The 18,306-nt window shown below is 41.6% G+C and overlaps 1 protein-coding gene across 15 annotated transcripts in view; it reads right to left on the bottom strand.

Moving 5' to 3' along the window:
• CPVL (carboxypeptidase vitellogenic like) overlaps positions 1-18,306 on the bottom strand; it is a 64,822-nt gene that overhangs the window by 26,987 nt on the left and 19,529 nt on the right. For 7 of the 15 annotated variants that reach the window (XM_084858479.1, XM_084858485.1, XM_084858477.1 and 4 more), the window contains 6 exons: positions 17,541-17,746; positions 16,688-16,806; positions 16,177-16,291; positions 14,731-14,789; positions 6,357-6,436; positions 3,287-3,353 (listed from right to left, as the gene is read on the bottom strand). In XM_084858479.1, the coding sequence (XP_084714605.1) occupies positions 3,287-3,353; positions 6,357-6,436; positions 14,731-14,789; positions 16,177-16,291; positions 16,688-16,806; positions 17,541-17,730 (630 nt within the window). In that variant the 5' untranslated portion in view covers positions 17,731-17,746. Of the gene's footprint in view, positions 1-3,286; positions 3,354-6,356; positions 6,437-14,730; positions 14,790-16,176; positions 16,292-16,642; positions 16,807-17,540; positions 17,747-18,306 lie in introns of all 15 variants that reach the window. The other 8 variants (XR_014792343.1, XM_084858473.1, XM_084858475.1 and 5 more) reach the window with 3 other exon arrangements.

Genomic DNA, 18,306 nt, shown 5'->3' with positions numbered 1-18,306 from the left:
GCCCAAAGTCACCAGTGAGCTTCCATGGCCGAGTGGGGATTAGAACCCGGATCTCCCAGCTCCCAGTCCAACACTCTAGCCACTACACCATGCTGGCTCTCAAATTATAAATTTGTAACACTGGAGCAGTCTCTCTGCAAAACCAATGAACCTCTGTGAATTTGCGGTGGCACATCTTAAGGGTAAATTTATAGTTTGCTGTTCTTCCAGGTTATAGTTTGGAGAATCAAGAATATGTCACAGGTTTGCACACTGCTCCCTCCCTCCCTTTCCTGGATTGTTTACTACCCATGGTTTCCAATCATACTTTGGAGACAAAGTATGGTTAGCAAGTGGAGTGGGGACATGGAAAGATTTAGCAGGTTGAACAAATTTCCATTACAAGTCCTCTGAAGAATGACATAGGAAGATGCTAAGACCAGAAAAGTCAAAGTTCCTGGTCAAAAGGGGAAAAAAAGAAAAAAGAAAAAATGAAAACCTTTTACCAACTAGTTGAAAATAGTACAACCATCCATCCATTAATATATTGACAGATCAGCCAACCCAATCCAAACCACAGTGATCCACAGAGATTAGGTGCACTGTATGCAGACAATGGCAGAACTGCAACAAGCTCTCTGTTGGCAAAAATAATTAAAAAGGCTTAGTTGCCAGACAAATCAAGATGGAATCTGTATCTTCAGAGAAAAAGCAGAATTTGAGAACAAAAGTATAATGAAAGCAATGTCTCTTGACTAGAAGCTCATATGTGTTAGCAGTTAGTATCAGAGAATGAACTGCTCTGCTTAAGTTGTTAGACACAGTTAGCAATAGTTAGCTTTTATTTACAATACAAAAAGGCTCTCTCCCTCTCTCTCTGGGGATGGGTTTTGAAACTAATTGCAGTATCAAAACAAGCATCTCTGGAAGAAAGTGGGAAAAAGTTGTATAGAAAGACCTACGCTCTTAATCTGAAGAGCAATGCTTCCAGAGGCCAAGTACTAAGGCCAACATTATCCACAAGAAAATGTCCTTTGGGCTGAGAAAAAGAGATAAGAAAAAAATAAACAAATTGCCAGGTAAGAACACATAGTTCTTCTTTGTGGTTTCTGTGCATCACAAAAGAGACAAATGACAGATGACTACTCCAAGAACTATAGTTACAGGTAAGGGACCTGTCTTTTTATAAAACAAGGCACTGCACTGGACTGGAATGTCTGGTTACTTGGGCTCCCCCTGCTGGCTGTTTTACGCAAATTACTTCACATTATTCTACAAACGATAAAACAGGTACTATTACCAGCATCTTCAGATGCATGCAAGAGCCTTGTAGCAATACGTGAACTGCTCACAGCTTGAAATGTGAACAACGGGAGAACACTTTAAAAGACTGTATTTTCCTCCAAGAGTTCTAATTTGGCTCATACTGTTGGCTGCAATACTGCCATATCAATTTGAAGTGCCCCACCACAATTTATCTATTTTTTGTTGAAATCATGGACACCAGTGACAGTTCAGACAAAGCTGCACAACTGACCCAAAGGATGATTTTTAAGACTCCAGAAAACTGAGGACAATTTTTTTTACAATCTGAACCAGGTAATTATGAACTTCAGGATCAGCATCTTGTGCCCAACAGAAACAATTAAATATTTCATAATAATTGCAAAAAAACAAAAGTGCATAATGGACAGTTTAAGGAAGTGAATAAATGCAATGTTGTGTAAAATAAATATTAGTCAAGCTTACAACAACTAAACAATCTTACTGCATTTCATTTACTTTTTATCCCTTTCTATCTCTTGTACATACACACAGACCCATCCTACAAAGGTGGACTTGGTTGTTTGTTCCGATAGATAGATAGATAGATAGATAGATAGATAGACAGACAGACAGACAGACAGACAGACAGACAGACATTTGTGCAGTTGTACCCAGGCACTGCAATATCCCAATAAGTATGTTGAAGTGTGCCAAAAATACACCGGGGGGTGGGGCGGGGCGGGGCGGGGCTAATCAACAGGACAAATGACAAAGTGCTCAGTGCCATGTGTTTCAAAGGGCCTTGGGAAAGAAAGAGCAACACCATCTTCAAACATGTGAACTATTGGAAGTCCTTCTTTAGAACAGCTGGAGCTCCAGGTGTTCAAAAAGTATATGAATTCTGTTACCCAGTTTTAAATAATACAGGGATAAAAGTTTAAGCAATAAAGGGCTCAATCCTATCCAGATAGGCGGCCGCCTCTGAACTCAGAGTTGACCGCCTATCCAAAGCAGGGCAGGAGCAGCACGGGGATCATTCCCTCCACGCTTCTCCTGCCCTGCATTTTCGGCTAGGCAGGTGATCGCGGCTGTCTAGCCGCAGGAGGGCCGAATGTGGCAGGCAGCTACTGTACAACACACTGGATGTGTCGTACAGGCATTTCCACCCTCCCCTCCCCACCCCAGAACGCCCCCAGACACACCCTTTTTTGAACACCCTCTTGAGAGTGCAGAGGATGGGGCTGTTCCGCACTGCCTCCAAGGCAATGTGGAAGTGGGGGGAGGTTGGTTCTCTGGGAATCGACCTCGGAGCATGGGCTCCAAGGTCGGTTCCCGGAAAACAGGATATCCTATGGCCATCTAGCTGCTGCCTAGCAGCCATAGGATTGCTCCCAAAGCTAACGAATGCACACATCTCAGGAAGTCTTCATCTTTCTTACATCTAACCTGATTTGCACAAGGAAAAGCAATCACCCCTACCCCAACCCATTATTGTAGTTTTGCCCTAACAAACAGAACATGTGAAGTGGAAGATCTGCAATTCAATTTCTCAATATTTTTCAATTTACTTTAAAGCAATCGCAGTGGGCTCCAATACGGAAAAAGCAGTGGTGTTGGGGAAGGGAATGTTTAATCCTTCCCCTCCATGCCATTTCTCCAAGCTGTTAGCCACACCAGGAAAGGGGGGGGGGAATACAGATATACTTAATAATTCTGCCTATGTGATCACATAGTGTCTCCTCATTTCCAAAGTATGTACACAATGGAAGGATGCAAATGTTTTAATAAATCTTGCCAAATTGCCTAGTCAACTGAACATTTCATCTGTATCCAGGAAATGTAATTTAACATTCAATCCAAGTGGTGGGTAAACTTCTCTCCCTCTGCTTTAGTAAAGTACAGAAAAAGTTCCTTAGGGTGTAATTATATGCATGTTTAGACAGAAAAAGTTCTGTCTAAACATGCATAGGATCGCACCCTTAATTAGCCTTACTTAGAAGAACTTCAAGTTAGTGAAGAGTTAACAGTCATCTCAACTTACTTCTCCTGTTGTATAGAAATCATTTTTCTGATAATCAGGGAAGAGCTGGAAAAACTGGATGAGCGCACTGAAATACAGATGAAATACAGGTAAAATATCTGCACTGAGAGAACTTGCAATGAAATCTCACAGCAGTCCTGAATATGAAACTTTGCGAACTTATTCAACTGGGGCATCTCCAAAGCAGCCTGACATCCATTTGTGACCACATGAAAGTGCAACGTTCATCCTTCAAAAACAAAACATGTTTTGTCTCAAGAAATAAACTACACAGACTAAAGCAGAAGTGGGGAACATGTGGCCCTCCTGATGTTGTTAGACTCCAACTCCCATCAGCCCCAGACAACATGGCCAATGGTCAGGGATGGCGGGAGTTGTAGTCCATCTGGAGAGCACTACGTTCCCATCCTTGGACCCAAGTGTCATAAAACTAGTTTCATCCCCAATTACATATTCTTTCACAATAAGGTTAATTAATAATTATTCAGGTTAGGGAATTAAGATTAATATACAATAAACTTTTTACAATACTATATAGTATTTTATAGTGCAGAAAGGCATGTAGCCAGTGTGGTGTAGTGGTTAGAAAGCTGGACATACACCAAGAAGTTATACATCCCAATTCAGCCACAAAAGCTTATTGGGCCTCGGGCCAGTTACTCTCTGAGCCTAACTTACTTCACAGAATCATGGTAATGATAAAGGGGATGGTGTATTGGATTTGGTTTCAGAAGAATGGTAAGCGGTCAGGTGTGAATTTATACAGAGCCATATGCAATGTTTAATGGCATAGGTATACTAATTTGTTAGAACAGTTGGCAATATTTATGAAGCTAGAGTTGGTTTTCATAGCTGTACAGTGAAGGCCACGCTTTTTGCTACTAACAAAGGTAAACAATACACAGTAGTTGCTTTTCACAGTGTCTACCTTCGAGCTTTTCTATGCTGTGAGGATAAGGATGCTTTTCTATGCTGTGAGAAACTTACTTTTCTGCCAAGAGAGGAAGCTGCCTGCCTTTTCTCCTCCTGGGTGAAGGGAGGTGTGTGTGTGTGTGTGTGCATGTGTGTGTATTCTGACAGTCTGAACTAGATGATGAGACCAGCCCTATAAAATCCTGGGCAGGTTGGCCTGTTACCTGTTGTCATCTGAGAGGGAGAAGGTGCACCTGCTTAGATAACCAGCCCCAGGACAGCAACCTGTCACTTCTTGGGAACTGGAGTGCCTGCAGGTGATAGCTGGGGGGACATATGTAAGCTTATCTTTGCTTCTATCTGCATTCATTTTCCATAAATAAACTCTACCATTCTTTCACACAAATGGACTTGAGTCATATTGGTACCTTCAAATCTGGTTAGTGTGGATCCTGGCTGGACCAGGCCCCAGATTTAAGAGAGGAGGTGTATGTTGCCCTGATCTGCTTGGAAGAAGGGCACAATAATAATATAAACTATCTTTATCCTCATTAGAACTTGGTTCCCAAAGCCCAGTTAAAGGTAAGACTGGTGCAGATGCAACACTGTACCACAGTTATTTCTGAAACAGGCAGGAAGACATGGAAAATTAACACTCAAAAGGAAAACGGTGCATAGCAAGCACCCACATATCCTAAACATCGTTAGGAGATTGGGAACTCTACATTTGCATCATGACACACAGTGGCATGTGACTGCGTATTTTCATCTGTTGGGCAACATATTAAAACACACCTGCTCAACCACTGATGACAGAAGCATGCTGGATCAGACCACAGTCCTATCTAGTCCAGCATTCCGTTCACAGATGCTGTGGGAAGTCCAGACAGGAAATGAGTGCAACAGCACCTTTCCGCCCATGTACCCCAAAAACTGGAATCTAGAGGCATATTGCCTCTGATGCTCAAATATATAGCTATCATGACTAGTAGCCATTAATAGCTTAATCCTCCATGATCATAAAGGTGTGTGCAATAACTGTATTTCCACCTTGAAAGGAAGACATTCTGCATTTCTGCCCTCCCCAATGGCTAATATTCTTATTAAGAACAAACTGACCTTGCCCTCTTCTGACATTCATCTGGATGGTAAGAAGGGAAAAGTTTGCATGAAAACCTGTAAAGGGACGGCTGAAAAGACGTTCTGCTTTAAAGACAGATATATTGAGCCCCCTCAGCAATGAGAGACAATTTCACATATACTGCTCAACACATCTATTACCTATAGCCAATATACCTATATGTAATTTGCTGTCTCTATGCCATAAAGAGTAAAATCCCTGCACCTATTCATCTGAAATGTGGCAGGCTCAATTCTCAGAACAGGCAACTATCCCTGCAAATTTCATCCAATTCTGCCAAGAAATAAAAAAGTCACTGGCAGTTCCCTCCACCTCTTTTTCTGAAATATGGCAGATTTAATCCCCCCCTGAGGGCCTACTATGCCACTTCTGACAAACAGAAAAAGAGTTACAGCCATTTTTTAAAGTTTCCCATGTTAGTGAATGGGAGGCACAATGTCTCGGATTTCTGTATCCATGTTGAAACGGACAGCTTTCAAATAGGTCTGAGCAGAACTGGACCATTTTGCAAAGTGACAAATCTTGTAGTTGGTGTATACCTCTAGTAATCAACAAAACAGGGGTTTTGTGAGGACTATGCGCACCGCACACACTTAAAAATATCCTCAAAAGTTTAAAAGCTATTTACTATGATAAAAGCTATTTTCTATCTTTCAAGACAAACAAACAAACAAACAAACGGCTTGGATCCAAATTTAGGCACCCTCCTCCCCACAGCAGCCTCTGAAAATACTACAGAAAGGACTGGGGAACCCTGCTGAATGAAACATGCAGAGACACCTTCTATGAGCAGAGCCCTTCTGGCAGTGAACCCCAAAACTTTCCATATAGTCCAAACAGGATGCTTCCAAATTACTGCTTTAAAGTGAGAAAAACAAGGAGAAAATGCTCAAGAGGGCCAAAGAGTATTTTATAAATATTTTGAAAACTCTCCAGAAGGTGTCAGCAGTGCTAACTTTTTTGGTTCATCTGAAGATTTCTGAAAGCAGAAAATTCAGCTTGTATTGATTGGTTTACCTATACAAATCTCTTCCTACATCATCTTGGTTCTCTGCATATCCTTTGTCATCAGCTGTGAAACTGAAGCCAGTCCCAACCTGAGAATAAAAGAAAATACTGGATATATGAAAAACAATTAGTTTCCAGCTCTTTGCTGCTCTTTCTTTACATAAAGAAAAAAATTATTCTTTTATATAAGTAGTTTAACTTATAGTTGTAAACTGGGTTTAAATCTGGTTTTACATTAAGGGCGTATACATGTCTACTTTGTAGTAAGTCCTACTGAATTAAATGGGGCTTACTCCCAGGTAAATGGGGATAATGTTGTTGTTCAGTCGTTAAGTCATGTCCGACTCTTTGTGACCCCATGGACACGCCAGGCCTTCCTGTCCTCTGCTCTCTCCCGGAGAATGCTCAAGTTCATATTCATTGCATCGGTGATGCTATCTAGCCATCTCATCCTCTGCCGTCCCCTTCTCCTTTTGCCTTCAGTCTTTCCCAGCATCAGGGTCTTTTCCAGAGAGTTTTCTCTTCGCATTAGGTGGCCAAAATATTGGAGCTTCAGTTTCAGTATCTGTCCTTCCAATGAGCACTCAGGGTTGATTTCCTTTAGGATGGACTGATTTGACCTCCTTGCAGTCCAGGGGACTCGTAAGAGTCTTCTCCAGCACCACAGTTCGAAAGCATCAATTCTTCGGCGCTCAGCCTTCCTTATAGTCCAGCTCTCACAGCTATACATTACTACTGGGAAAACCATAGCCTTGATTATACAGACGTTTGTCGGCAAGGTGATGTCTCTGCTTCTTACTATGCTGTCTAGGTTTGCCAGAGCTTTCCTCCGAAGGAGCAAGCGTCTTTTAATTTTATGGCTACAGTCACCATCTGTGGTGACGCTGGAGCCCAAGAAAATAAAATCTGTCACTGCTTCCATTTCTTCCCCTTTTATATGCCTGGAAGTGATGGGGCCAGATGCCATGATCTTAGTTTTTTTAATGTTGAGTTTCAAACCAGATTTTGCACTCTCCTCTTTCACCCTCAACAAGAGGCTCTTTAGATCCTCTTCGCTTTCTGCCACTAGGGTGGTATAGTCTGCGTATCTGAGGTTGTTGATAATTCTCCCGGCAATCTTAATTCCGACCTGTGATTCATCCAACCCGGCATTTCTCATGATGTACTCTGCATATAACTTAAATAAGCAGGGTGACAATATGCAGCCTTGTCGTACTCCTTTCCCAATTTGGAACCAATCGGTTGTTCCATGTCCGGTTCTTACTGTTGCTTCTTGACCCTCGTACAGGTTTCTCAGGAGGCAGGTAAGGTGGTCTGATACTCCCATCTCTTTAAGAACTTGCCACAGTTTGTTGTGATCCACACAATCAAAGGCTTTAGCATAGTCAATGAAGCAGAAATAGACTTTTTTTGGAATTCTCTTGCTTTCTCCATGATCCAGCATAAGTTGGCGATTTGATCTCTAGTTCCTCTGCCTCTTCAAAACCCCGCTTGTACTTCCGGTAGTTCTCAGTTCACATACTGCTGAAGCCTAGCTTGTAGGATTTTGAGCATCACCTTGCTGGCATGTGAAATGAGCGCAATTGTGCGGTAGTTTGAACACTCTTTGGCACTGCCCTTCTTTGGAAATGGAATGTAAACTGACCTTTTCCAGTCTTGTGGCCACTGTTGAGTGTTCCAAATGTGTTGGCATATTGAGTGCAGCACTTGAACAGCATAATCTTTTAGGATTTTAAATAGCTCAGCTGGAATACTGTCATCTCCGCTAGCTTTGTTGTTAGTAATGCTTCCTAAGGCCCACTTGACTTCACTCTCTAGGATGTCCAGCTCAAGTTCAGTGACCACACTATCATGGCTATCAGGGACATTCAGATCTTTCCTGTATAGTTCTTCTGTGTATTCTTTCCACCTCTTCTTAATCTCATCTGCTTCTGTTAGGTCCCTGTCTTCTTTGTCCTTTATCATGACCATCTTTGCACAAAACGTTCCCTTGAGATCTCCGATTTTCTTGAAAAGATCTCTAGTCTTTCCCATTCTATTGTTTTCCTCGATTTCTTTGCACTGTTCATTTAAGAAGGCCTTCTTGTCTGGAACTCTGCATTCAGTTGGATATATCTTCCCCTTTCTCCCTTGCTTTTTGCTTCCCTTCTTTCCTCAGCTACTTGTAAAGCCTCATCAGACAGACACTTAGCTTTCTTGCATTTCTTTTTCTTTGGGATGGATTTCGTTGCTGCCTCCTGAACAAAGTTATGGACCTCTGTCCATAATTCCTCAGGCACTCTGTCTATCAGGTCTAATCCCTTAAATCTATTCATCACCTCCACTGTATATTCATAAGGGATATGATTTAGGTCATACCTGAACGGTTTAGTGGTTTTCCCTATGTTCTTCAATTTAAGCCGAAATTTTGGAACAAGAAGCTCATGATCTGAGCCACAGTCAGCTCCAGGTCTCGTTTTTACTGACTGTATAGAGCTTCTCCATCTTTGGCTGCAAAGGACATAATCAATCTGATTTCGATATTGACCATCTGGTGATGTCCATGTGTAGAGTCGCATCTTGCGCTGTTGGAAAAGAGTGTTTGCTATGATCAGCGTGTTCTCTTGGCAAAACTCTACTGGCCTTTGTCCTGCTTCATTTTGTACACCAAGGCCATGCTTGCCTGTTATCCTGGTGATTTCTTGACTTCCTACTTTGGCATTCCAATCCCCTATGATGAAAAAGACATGTTTTTTGGGTGTTAGTTCTTGAAGGTGTTGTAGGTCTTCATAGAACCGATCAACCTCAGCTTCTTCGGCCTCAATGGTTGGGCCATAGACTTGAATTACAGTGATGTTGAATGGTTTGCCTTGGATTCGTACTGAGATCATTCTATCATTTCTGAGATTGTACCCCAGTACTGCTTTTCCCACCCTTTTATTGACTATGAGTGCTACTCCATTTCTTCTAAGGGATTCTTGCCCACAATAGCAGATATAATGGTCACCTGAATTAAATTCGCCCATGCTTGTCCTTTTTAGTTTGCTGATTCCCAAGATGTCGATGTTCAATCTTGCCATCTCACGTTTGATCACCTCCAGCTTACCTTGATTCATTGATCTTACATTCCAGGTTCCTAAACAATATTGTTCTTTACAGCATCAGATTTTCTTTTCACCACCAGACACATCCACAGCTGAGTGTCCTTTCTTTCGGCTTTGGCCCAGCTGCTTCACTCTTTCTGGAGCTACTTGGAAATACCCTCTGCTCTTCCCCAGTAGTAAATTGGACACCTTCCGACCTGAGGGTCTCATCTTCCGGTGTCATATCTTTCAGCCTTGTGATACGTTCCATGGGGTCTTCTTGGCAAGAATACTGGAGTGGGTTGCCATTTCCTTCTCCAGTGGACCACGTTTTGTCAGAACTCTCTGCCATGACCTGTCCGTTTTGGGTGGCCCTGCATGGCATAGCTTATGGCTTCACTGAGTTAACAGGCCCCTTTGCCACAACAAGGCAGTGATCCATGAAGGGGAATGGGGATAATACTGCAGCTTAAAATACCAGGATTCCTTCCTTCCTCTTCCTGCAGGCTTACAGCTTAAGCCTTTCTCTTAAATACTAGTTATTCTAGCATAGTCTTCTTAAGGTCAGAAATTTCAGTGACATTGCAAGTTTTCAACCAGGGAAACAGAGCACAATTGTTCTTGTCAAATAAGGGAAAACAAAGATATATTTCAAGATTTAACTGTTTAAAACTGTAATGCCTGAAAGCTATTTATCTACTGAGATCTCAGGTAACATCCTTAGAATGGAACTAAATATATTCCCAAATCACATCAAGAAAGTGAGGAGAGAATTCAGAGTGGTACTGCTGAAATAAAATTAGAGCACGGTCATACAAAATGAGAACTGCATGCATGCATCCATCAGCGATCCTTCAATTAATTTTGTATAGAGTACCCAATCACAGCATGCAAGGGCATGTGTATGCAACATGCATGGATAAGATCCATCCTACTCAAGCATTTCTAGTTTATCATAGCTTAATGCCAACTTGCACTGGATTTAAGGCCAAAACTAGAGCTGAAAGGCAGTTTTCTTCTGACTTGTTGTAATCAAAAGCAGCCTTAGGGGATGAAAAGCTGGGGGCAGAACCATGGGAAGGTGCTGGTTAATCCTTTTTCCTCCAGCTATTTCCCACTGGGCAGAAAAATAGCTAAAGTAGAGTAAGTAAGCCTCACCTGCTCTTCATTCATGTTCTTAAGCTCACAGCTTCTTGACGCTGCTTTTGATTAAAAAATAAAGAGTCAAAGTAGACTGTGGCCATTACTAGTTTGGACCTTTGCCTGTAAACAGCAATACTGAACACACCTGGAAATTAGTATAGTGCCTTCTCCAGGTGTGAGGAAGGTGGGGAAAAATTGCCCTCTGGTAGACCTCCTCCTTCGTAGCCCCCTTACAGTGTGGGTATTGTGGGTAATTAAAATGATGGGCAGGTCACAGACCTAGCCAGCCAGGAGAGTGCATCCAGGGCTGCTGTCAGTAGTAGTGGGCCTGGGCACCTTGACAGATGCCAAATTCTAACGCCTACCCTAAGCTGGCAGATGGGGTTCTTCTTAAAGGATATCATGTACCCAGGAGAGGGCATAAGCAATAGTGTGACAAACTGCAACAAAGAGAGGGCATGAGCCTCATAAATTTGCAAGTGGCAAAAGGTGCATTTCCTGGCTTTCTCTGAACTCTTCTCATTTTCACACATTTTTAAAAAGTAGAACAATGTCTGCTGTTCCTTTTCTTACAGCAGTGAACTTTCTAGCTTCATTGATTAAGAGACCGTATTTACATGTAATAGATGAAATATGACATTTAATACCTGTGGGCAAAAGGTTTTTTAAAGAAAGTTCTTTTTATAAATTATAAACATAGTTGATAGACATTCCCAATATCATATTGCACATGGCAAATTCACTCCTTGGAAACATCTTTACTTGTCAGAGCATGCAAGGGGGCTGAGACCTGGTAAGCTGGGTCAGACTGTATATGCTCAGTGTCAGAGCCCTCATCAGGTCCAGCGGGAGATCTGAATTCTTATGTCGGTTCATTTGACAGGCAGGCTATGAGAACCTTTTACATTGGTTGAGAGCTATAAATAGTAGGAACCTGGTCTTAGTCCCTGTGTGATCAATAGAGCAGATTTCTGTCAGTGACTCAGCCTAATGGTCAAGTTAAGAACATAAGAGCCATGCTGGATCAGACCAAGGGTCAATCTAATCCAGCATTCTGTTCACACAGTGGCCAACCAGCTGTCAACCAGGAATCCACAAGCAGGACACGAGTACAACAGCACCTTCCTGCCCATGTTCCCCAGAAACTGGTGTACGTAGGCTCACTGCCTCTGGTACTTGAGGTAGCACATAGCCATCAAGACTAGTGGCCATTGATAGCATTTTCCTCCAGGAATTTGTCTAGCCTCCTTTTAAAGCCATCCAAATTGGTGGCCATCACTACATCCTGTGGTAGCGAAATCCATAGTTTATGCGCTGTGTGAAGTACTTCCTTTTATCTGTCGTCCTGAATCTCTCACCGATCAGCTTCATAGGATGAGCCTGGGTTCTAGTATTTTGAGAGAGGGAGAAAAATGTCTCCCTCTCCACATTCTCCACACCATGCATAATTTTGTACACCTCTGTCATGTCTCCCATTACCCTCCTTTTTCCAAGCTAAACAAGCCCAGCTGTTGTAACCTTACCTCATAGGGGAGATGCTCCAGTCCCTTGATCTAGTTGCCCTTTTCTGCACTTTTTCCAGCTCTACAATGTCTTTTTTTAGGTGTGGTGACCAGAACTGGACACAGTATTCCAAGTGTGGTTGCACCATAGATTTGTATAAGGGCCATTTTGGCAGTTTTATTCTCAATTCCTTTTCTAATGATGCCTAACAAGGAGTTTGCCTCTTTTACAGTGGCCACACACTGGGTTGACATTTTCATCAAGCTGTCCACCACAACCCCAAGATCTCTTCCTTGGTCAGTCCCCACTAGCATCAGGTTATACGTGAAGTTGGGATTTTTTGCCCCAACATGCACCACTTTACACTTATTTACACTGAACCACATTTGCCATTTAGATGTCCATTCTCCCAGTTTGGAGAGATCCTTTTGGAGCTCTGCACAAACTATTTTTGTTTTAACCACCCTAAATAATTTGGTGTCATTTCCAACTTGGCCACTTCACCGCTCACTCCTAATTCCAGATTATTTATGAACAGGTTGAAAAGCATTGGTCCTAATACAGGTCCCTGTAAGACCCCACTATTACTTCCCTCCATTGGGAGAATTTACTATTTATTCCTGCTCTCTGCTTTCTGTACTTTAACCACTTACTGATCTATAAGAAGACCTGTTCTCTTATTCCATGATTGCTACGTTTGCTCAGGAATAGTGATGGCGGAGAATTCCGCCACGGATCTCGGTGAGGCCGAATGCCAGTGCATTCGGGCCCCCAAAATCCGTGGCGGAACAAAGCCCCCCCCCACCCCCCAGCCCGCGAAATGGGCCCAGAACGGAGCCCCCAACCCACTACACACGCGCAAAACAGAGCACTTACCTTCTGCCGTCCGCGCCGACAATGGCGGCTGCCTCCGCGGCCGCCATTCGCTTCCTCTTCATAGACGTGATAGGCTACATAAATACTTACGTAGCCTATCACGGCTAACGCAGGGACGCCTTTTGCATCCCTGCGGAGGCCGTGATAGGCTACGTAAGTATTTACGTAGCCTATCACGGCAAGGTTAAAAAAAAAAACCACATACGCAAATGGCGGCGGCTACGGCGGCAGCCACTTGCATTCCTTTTTTTCGCCGTTTTAGCCTACGTAAATATTTACGTAAGCTATTATGGCGAAAAAAAAGGAAATGCAAATAGCGTCCACTAAACTATTTGTGTTCCCCTTTTTTTCGCCGTAATAGCTTACGTAAATATTTATGTAGGCTAAAACGGCAAAAAAAAAAAGGAACGCAAATGGCAGCCGCTGTAGCCGCTACCATTTGCGTACGCGTTTTTTGTTTTGTTTTTTAACTTTGTCGTGATAGGCTACGTAAATATTTACGTAGCCTATCACGGTTAAATACAGGGACGCAACTGGCGGCAGCTAATCCCCGTCGAGGATTCCGGGGGGAAGGACGGAGCGCCTCCCCCACCACCACGAAGCAGATCCGCAAAACGGTAAGTGACTTTCGTACATCCCTACTCAGGAGTATTTAGTGAAGGACTTTGTCAAAAGGCTTTTGGAAGACCAAGTAAACAGTGTCTACTGGATCACCCCTACCTACATGTTTATTGACATGTTAATTCTATACTCAGCTATTGGTTGCCACCCACAGGCTAAGATCATCTTCCTTGCATTGTTCCTTTCCCTGCATATGTCAATTGGGCCACACCCCCAGCTGAGCCTATTTCTTATCTGAATTCCAACATTAACAAATGCAATTTGTTAGTGTACACCACCCTGATCTTTCAGATCAGAGTGTAATTTAAATTAAAAACATTAATAAATGGATGTTTTATATATCGTAAGAATGCACATCTCTTTTTGAAACTCAAACTAAATTTTGTCTCTCTGGCTTAAAAACAACAACATGAGCACACATTAAATCAAAAAAACGTTAGACGCATTTACCTCATAGACTTTGCCATTACACTGTAAATCTCCAGCAATGTGTGGCAAGAGTAGAGACTTATCACATAATAGACAAGCATCATGTGGCAAATTCTGCTAAAACGTATGGGTTATGCACAGAACATTTGCCACTGAGAGATTGTTCTCCTTGGCACCATCCCTGTGGCAATGGTACACTGTGCTCTGGATCCAAGAATGTACAAAGATCCTGCACTCTGTCCCAAGAAAAGTGTAAAAAGAAAGCCTAGATACAATTCTTATTGGTAGTTCATAGGCCTTTGACATAGGTACTTCGGACACACACCACCCACACACAAACCAGCAGCCTGCATGTGGAAATTCTCACCCTCTTCTTTGAAGAAATACTTCCGTGTACATGAGGATCCTCCTCCTAATGCTCATGCAGAAAAGTTCCCTGCTCATAAAAGAGAGCCCAGGAATGTGTAGGACTCCCCAAGCATTTTGGACCCTCAGGGAAGGCAACCTGGTGTCTTTGGATTACAACTACCATCACCCCTGATTATTGCCATGCTGGCTGGAGCTGATGGGAGCTGTAGTCCAAAACATCTGGAGGCACCAGGTCAGGCAAGGCTGAGCTACATTACATGAAAGCCTAAGGAGTTTTAAATAGAGTACCAAGTTCTTTAAAGTTTATAATGCTATTGTTGTCGAGATTACATTTAACAGAGTTTTAAGTACCTCTGAAATATCATTCATTTTTCACTTACTGGGTTGTCAATGTAGAGCATGGTAAACTTAGATGTCCAAGGAAACTTTCGTTCAGACACTATCAACATGAAAGAAAAGCAGAATGAATTTATAAATCTTGCAGTATAATCACATCAGAAGTATGGAGAGATGTCATCATGTAGTGAATTTGGTACACAAAAAGAAGTTGTGTGTAGCAGTCCTAAGAGGAAGCAAGTCCGACTTGCGAATGTCACCCAGAAAATCTTCATCCAAGGTCTGTTTGCGTCAAGGTCTCCTACTCAATTACTTTTCACCATGTAACAGAACCATGCCAGCTTTCACAAGCTTTTATGCAGCATTGAATTATCAACTGTTTTGCCACTATATGCTAGGTACTTTTATTTACCCCATTTATGCATATGTTTTCGTGAATTATGTCTATATTAAAAATGGCTATTGGGACAGGCTTCCATAGCTAACACTCTCTTGGTGCATATTAGCGAATTAACCTTTGGGTCATTTTATATCACAAGAAGGTGTAACAATTAATCCATAACATGAGAAGTTTCCAACTGGATTGGTTCAGTATTTCAAACTAATGCCATTACTGGTTTAAGAGTATTAAAATTTAACATTGGCCTACTTTATAATATTGGCCTATGGTCCAGCATTTCTTGCCAAGAGAAAAATGACAAAAAACAAGAACAAAACCCAAGTACTTCAGAAAGATGTTAGCATTTAGTGAATTTCTTAAAAGCATGACATATCATTTGAGTTGAGAACTTGAAAGAGATTGTTTTCAGCCTAGTATTATCAGACACATTTCAAGTTTAAATAATGGTACAACACAGACATATGTCCAAAGCATAAAAGCCTTTTAGGGCCATCATGCAACCGAGCACCAGCTTCACACTATGCGTACCCTTGGCAACACTGGGCATCATTAAATAATTTTATTAACCATTTTCTTGCACACTTGCTCAGAAGAGGAGCTACACATTCTCCTATTACATAAATTTCACTTAACAGCAAAGTCTATTATTAAAACTCTTTTCTATACCCTTTTATGTCAGTCAACTATCATTGTAACAGTTTTTTCTGTACAACCAATGGAAAGTTGTATCTTCCAAATATATTTTTATTTATTCCAAAATGTTATTTCTGAAATATAAAAGAAAATTAATATTGCATAATCCTATACACGTCTACTAGGTAAATCCCACTGAGTCCAATGAGACTTAAACTTACTCATGTGGGTAAGTGGGTATGAGTAAAATTTCATTCTACTTACAGAAATAGCATCAACAATAATTATGTTCCAAATTCAGAATTACATCAGCAATTTTTAGCATCAAATAAGTGGAGAGTACAGATAAACTATTCTATTGTGGGCATGGAATTTATTACAACATTAACAAATGTAATATTACAATAATCTTTATATCTCACTGGGACCCTTTAAAGTAGAAGCAACAAATACTTGCATGTGAGATTCTTGTGGACAACATATGGTCCATGTTCAACAAAAAGGCCAAACATGGATGTTCCACCAGGTCCACCTTGGAGCCAAAGTAGGACAGGGGCATTCTCTGGCTTTACCTGCAGACCAGAAGGACAATAAAAATGAAACTCTTCCTACATAAATTGAGAGTCTGCATTCATTATTTCAATAGACTATGAAAAATAAGTGTCACCAATACTCTTAACATAAGACCTTTCCACATGGTTGGTGACCAAGCTGAACAAACAGATATAGATGAACAGATTCCTGTATGGATGCAGCTGCCTTCCAGTAAATTTATATAAGCAGGCATGACTTGGAAAACATTTCATTTTATCCAATCAGGTGCAGCCAACCATTGGCTGTGAAGCTACCTCTGCAATACTGCAGAGCTGGCACAAAATTCTGGACCACTCATTTAAACATCCTTTTCCAAATATAATCACTACCTTTTGAAAACTTTAATCTGGCTGCACATCGAACTGCAGATTCACCTGAGCAGGGAAGAACCAGAAGAAAAGATTGCTGTTGTGAGTCTTGTTGACTGTCAGATAGCCTGAATAGCTCTTCACATTAGCTCCTGGGAGAGGGCCCACCAGACTTAATTGCCTTCCTTTAAAGAATGAAAAATACAAAGAAATCAAACTAAAGGGCTGACGAAGGCAGCATACAGTTTAAGTGTCCAAGAGTTCAGATACGTGAAACATATGTGATTCTTATTTATGGCTAGACATAAAATAATTTTAAAATACCAGTATGGATTGCTATGTATTTACTTTCTTCTCTCAAGAGTAATGAACAATTTCAAAGTGCTAATGTTGTTTGATATTTTGGTTGTATATCAGGGAAAGAGAAAATGAATGACAAAGCCTAACTTCCACCAAGGTTGCCAGCTTGCAACTAGTAGCCATGCATTCCCATGTAATGGCTTAGACAGAGGTGAGAACACTGAGCACGTTTATGCCCTCCTCCCCATGGGCAATTGCAGTTGTGCACATCACATGATACTGGCATTGCACTCCTTATTTTCCATTTAAAGCTTTTTTCCATTTAAGAGAGTCAGGAATACTACACTTCGTAAATTAGGTCAAAGGGTACATTATGTTTTGCATCAGTCTCTGGGTTACAGAATGTAAAGTAGGCAAAGAGTGCAGTGCATGCTGGTGACCACCACCACTGTGTATTATGGTCAGAAGTAGTTCAAAGTGAAAAATACACTTCCTGATAGCTAGTGTTCTGACCAAGAGGGACTGCGTCCTAGTGTTATGTTTGGTTCTTCAGGAAACACTGCAAATATGATTTCTCTGCATTGTTTATAGACCCTGAGATTTACAAAGCTACTTTTACCTTCCTCAGTTTTGCCACTTTCAATGTAAGGTGTTAGAAACAACGGCTTTCCAAAGTCTTTTCCCAATGGCACAGGATACTTTACACTTTTAAAAATGCTTCGGAACCCACTCCATTGCTTATGAGTGCTGCCTAGTTTTAAGCTCAAGCTCAGATTCAGCAAAGCCAGTAAAACGGCTGTCTTGTACATCTTTTCATTCAGCTACCTTAGAAGAAAATAAAAGATAAAACACAGTTTAAAACAAATGCAGAAGTCCATACAGTTGCTGCAATTTTACAAACATAACTGCTACAGAGTGTACACCTGCTTACGCCACCAACCCCCCGGTGTAGCAATTCCCCTCCCAAGGCCAAGTGCTCACAGTTTGAACTTATTACTCCCCTCTTACCAGCTCTGAGCCAGGGGAATTCCAGACATACAAGGTAATTATAAGGTCCAGACTCAAATACCTAAGTAGCATTACTGAGTGGCTAGGCCATGTGAGGAGAGAAAACCTCCCTCTTGGATCTTGGTCTGAACCCTAAATATATTACATCTCCAGTCCAAATCAGAGAATTTTTTTTTATTAAAAGATGAATGTCCAAACAGATGAAAGGGAAGCAAGGGATACTTACAGAAAGCAAAATAAAAATGTGCCATAAATCTATCTAGCCTGTTCTGACTCTAACTTACTCCCATATGGAAGGCACTGGAGAACATGATACATCCCTCTTCCCCCTTATGGGAAGAGACATTAGGATTCAGAGTGCCCGCACATCCAAATGG

Source organism: Heloderma suspectum, chromosome 5, assembly GCF_057233095.1.
Source record: "Heloderma suspectum isolate Gila_16-S chromosome 5, 16-S_ref, whole genome shotgun sequence".
NCBI classification, from domain to species: domain Eukaryota; kingdom Metazoa; phylum Chordata; class Lepidosauria; order Squamata; family Helodermatidae; genus Heloderma; species Heloderma suspectum.
Note: the sequence above shows the minus strand (reverse complement) of the source record. Positions and strands in the feature narration are given on the sequence as shown.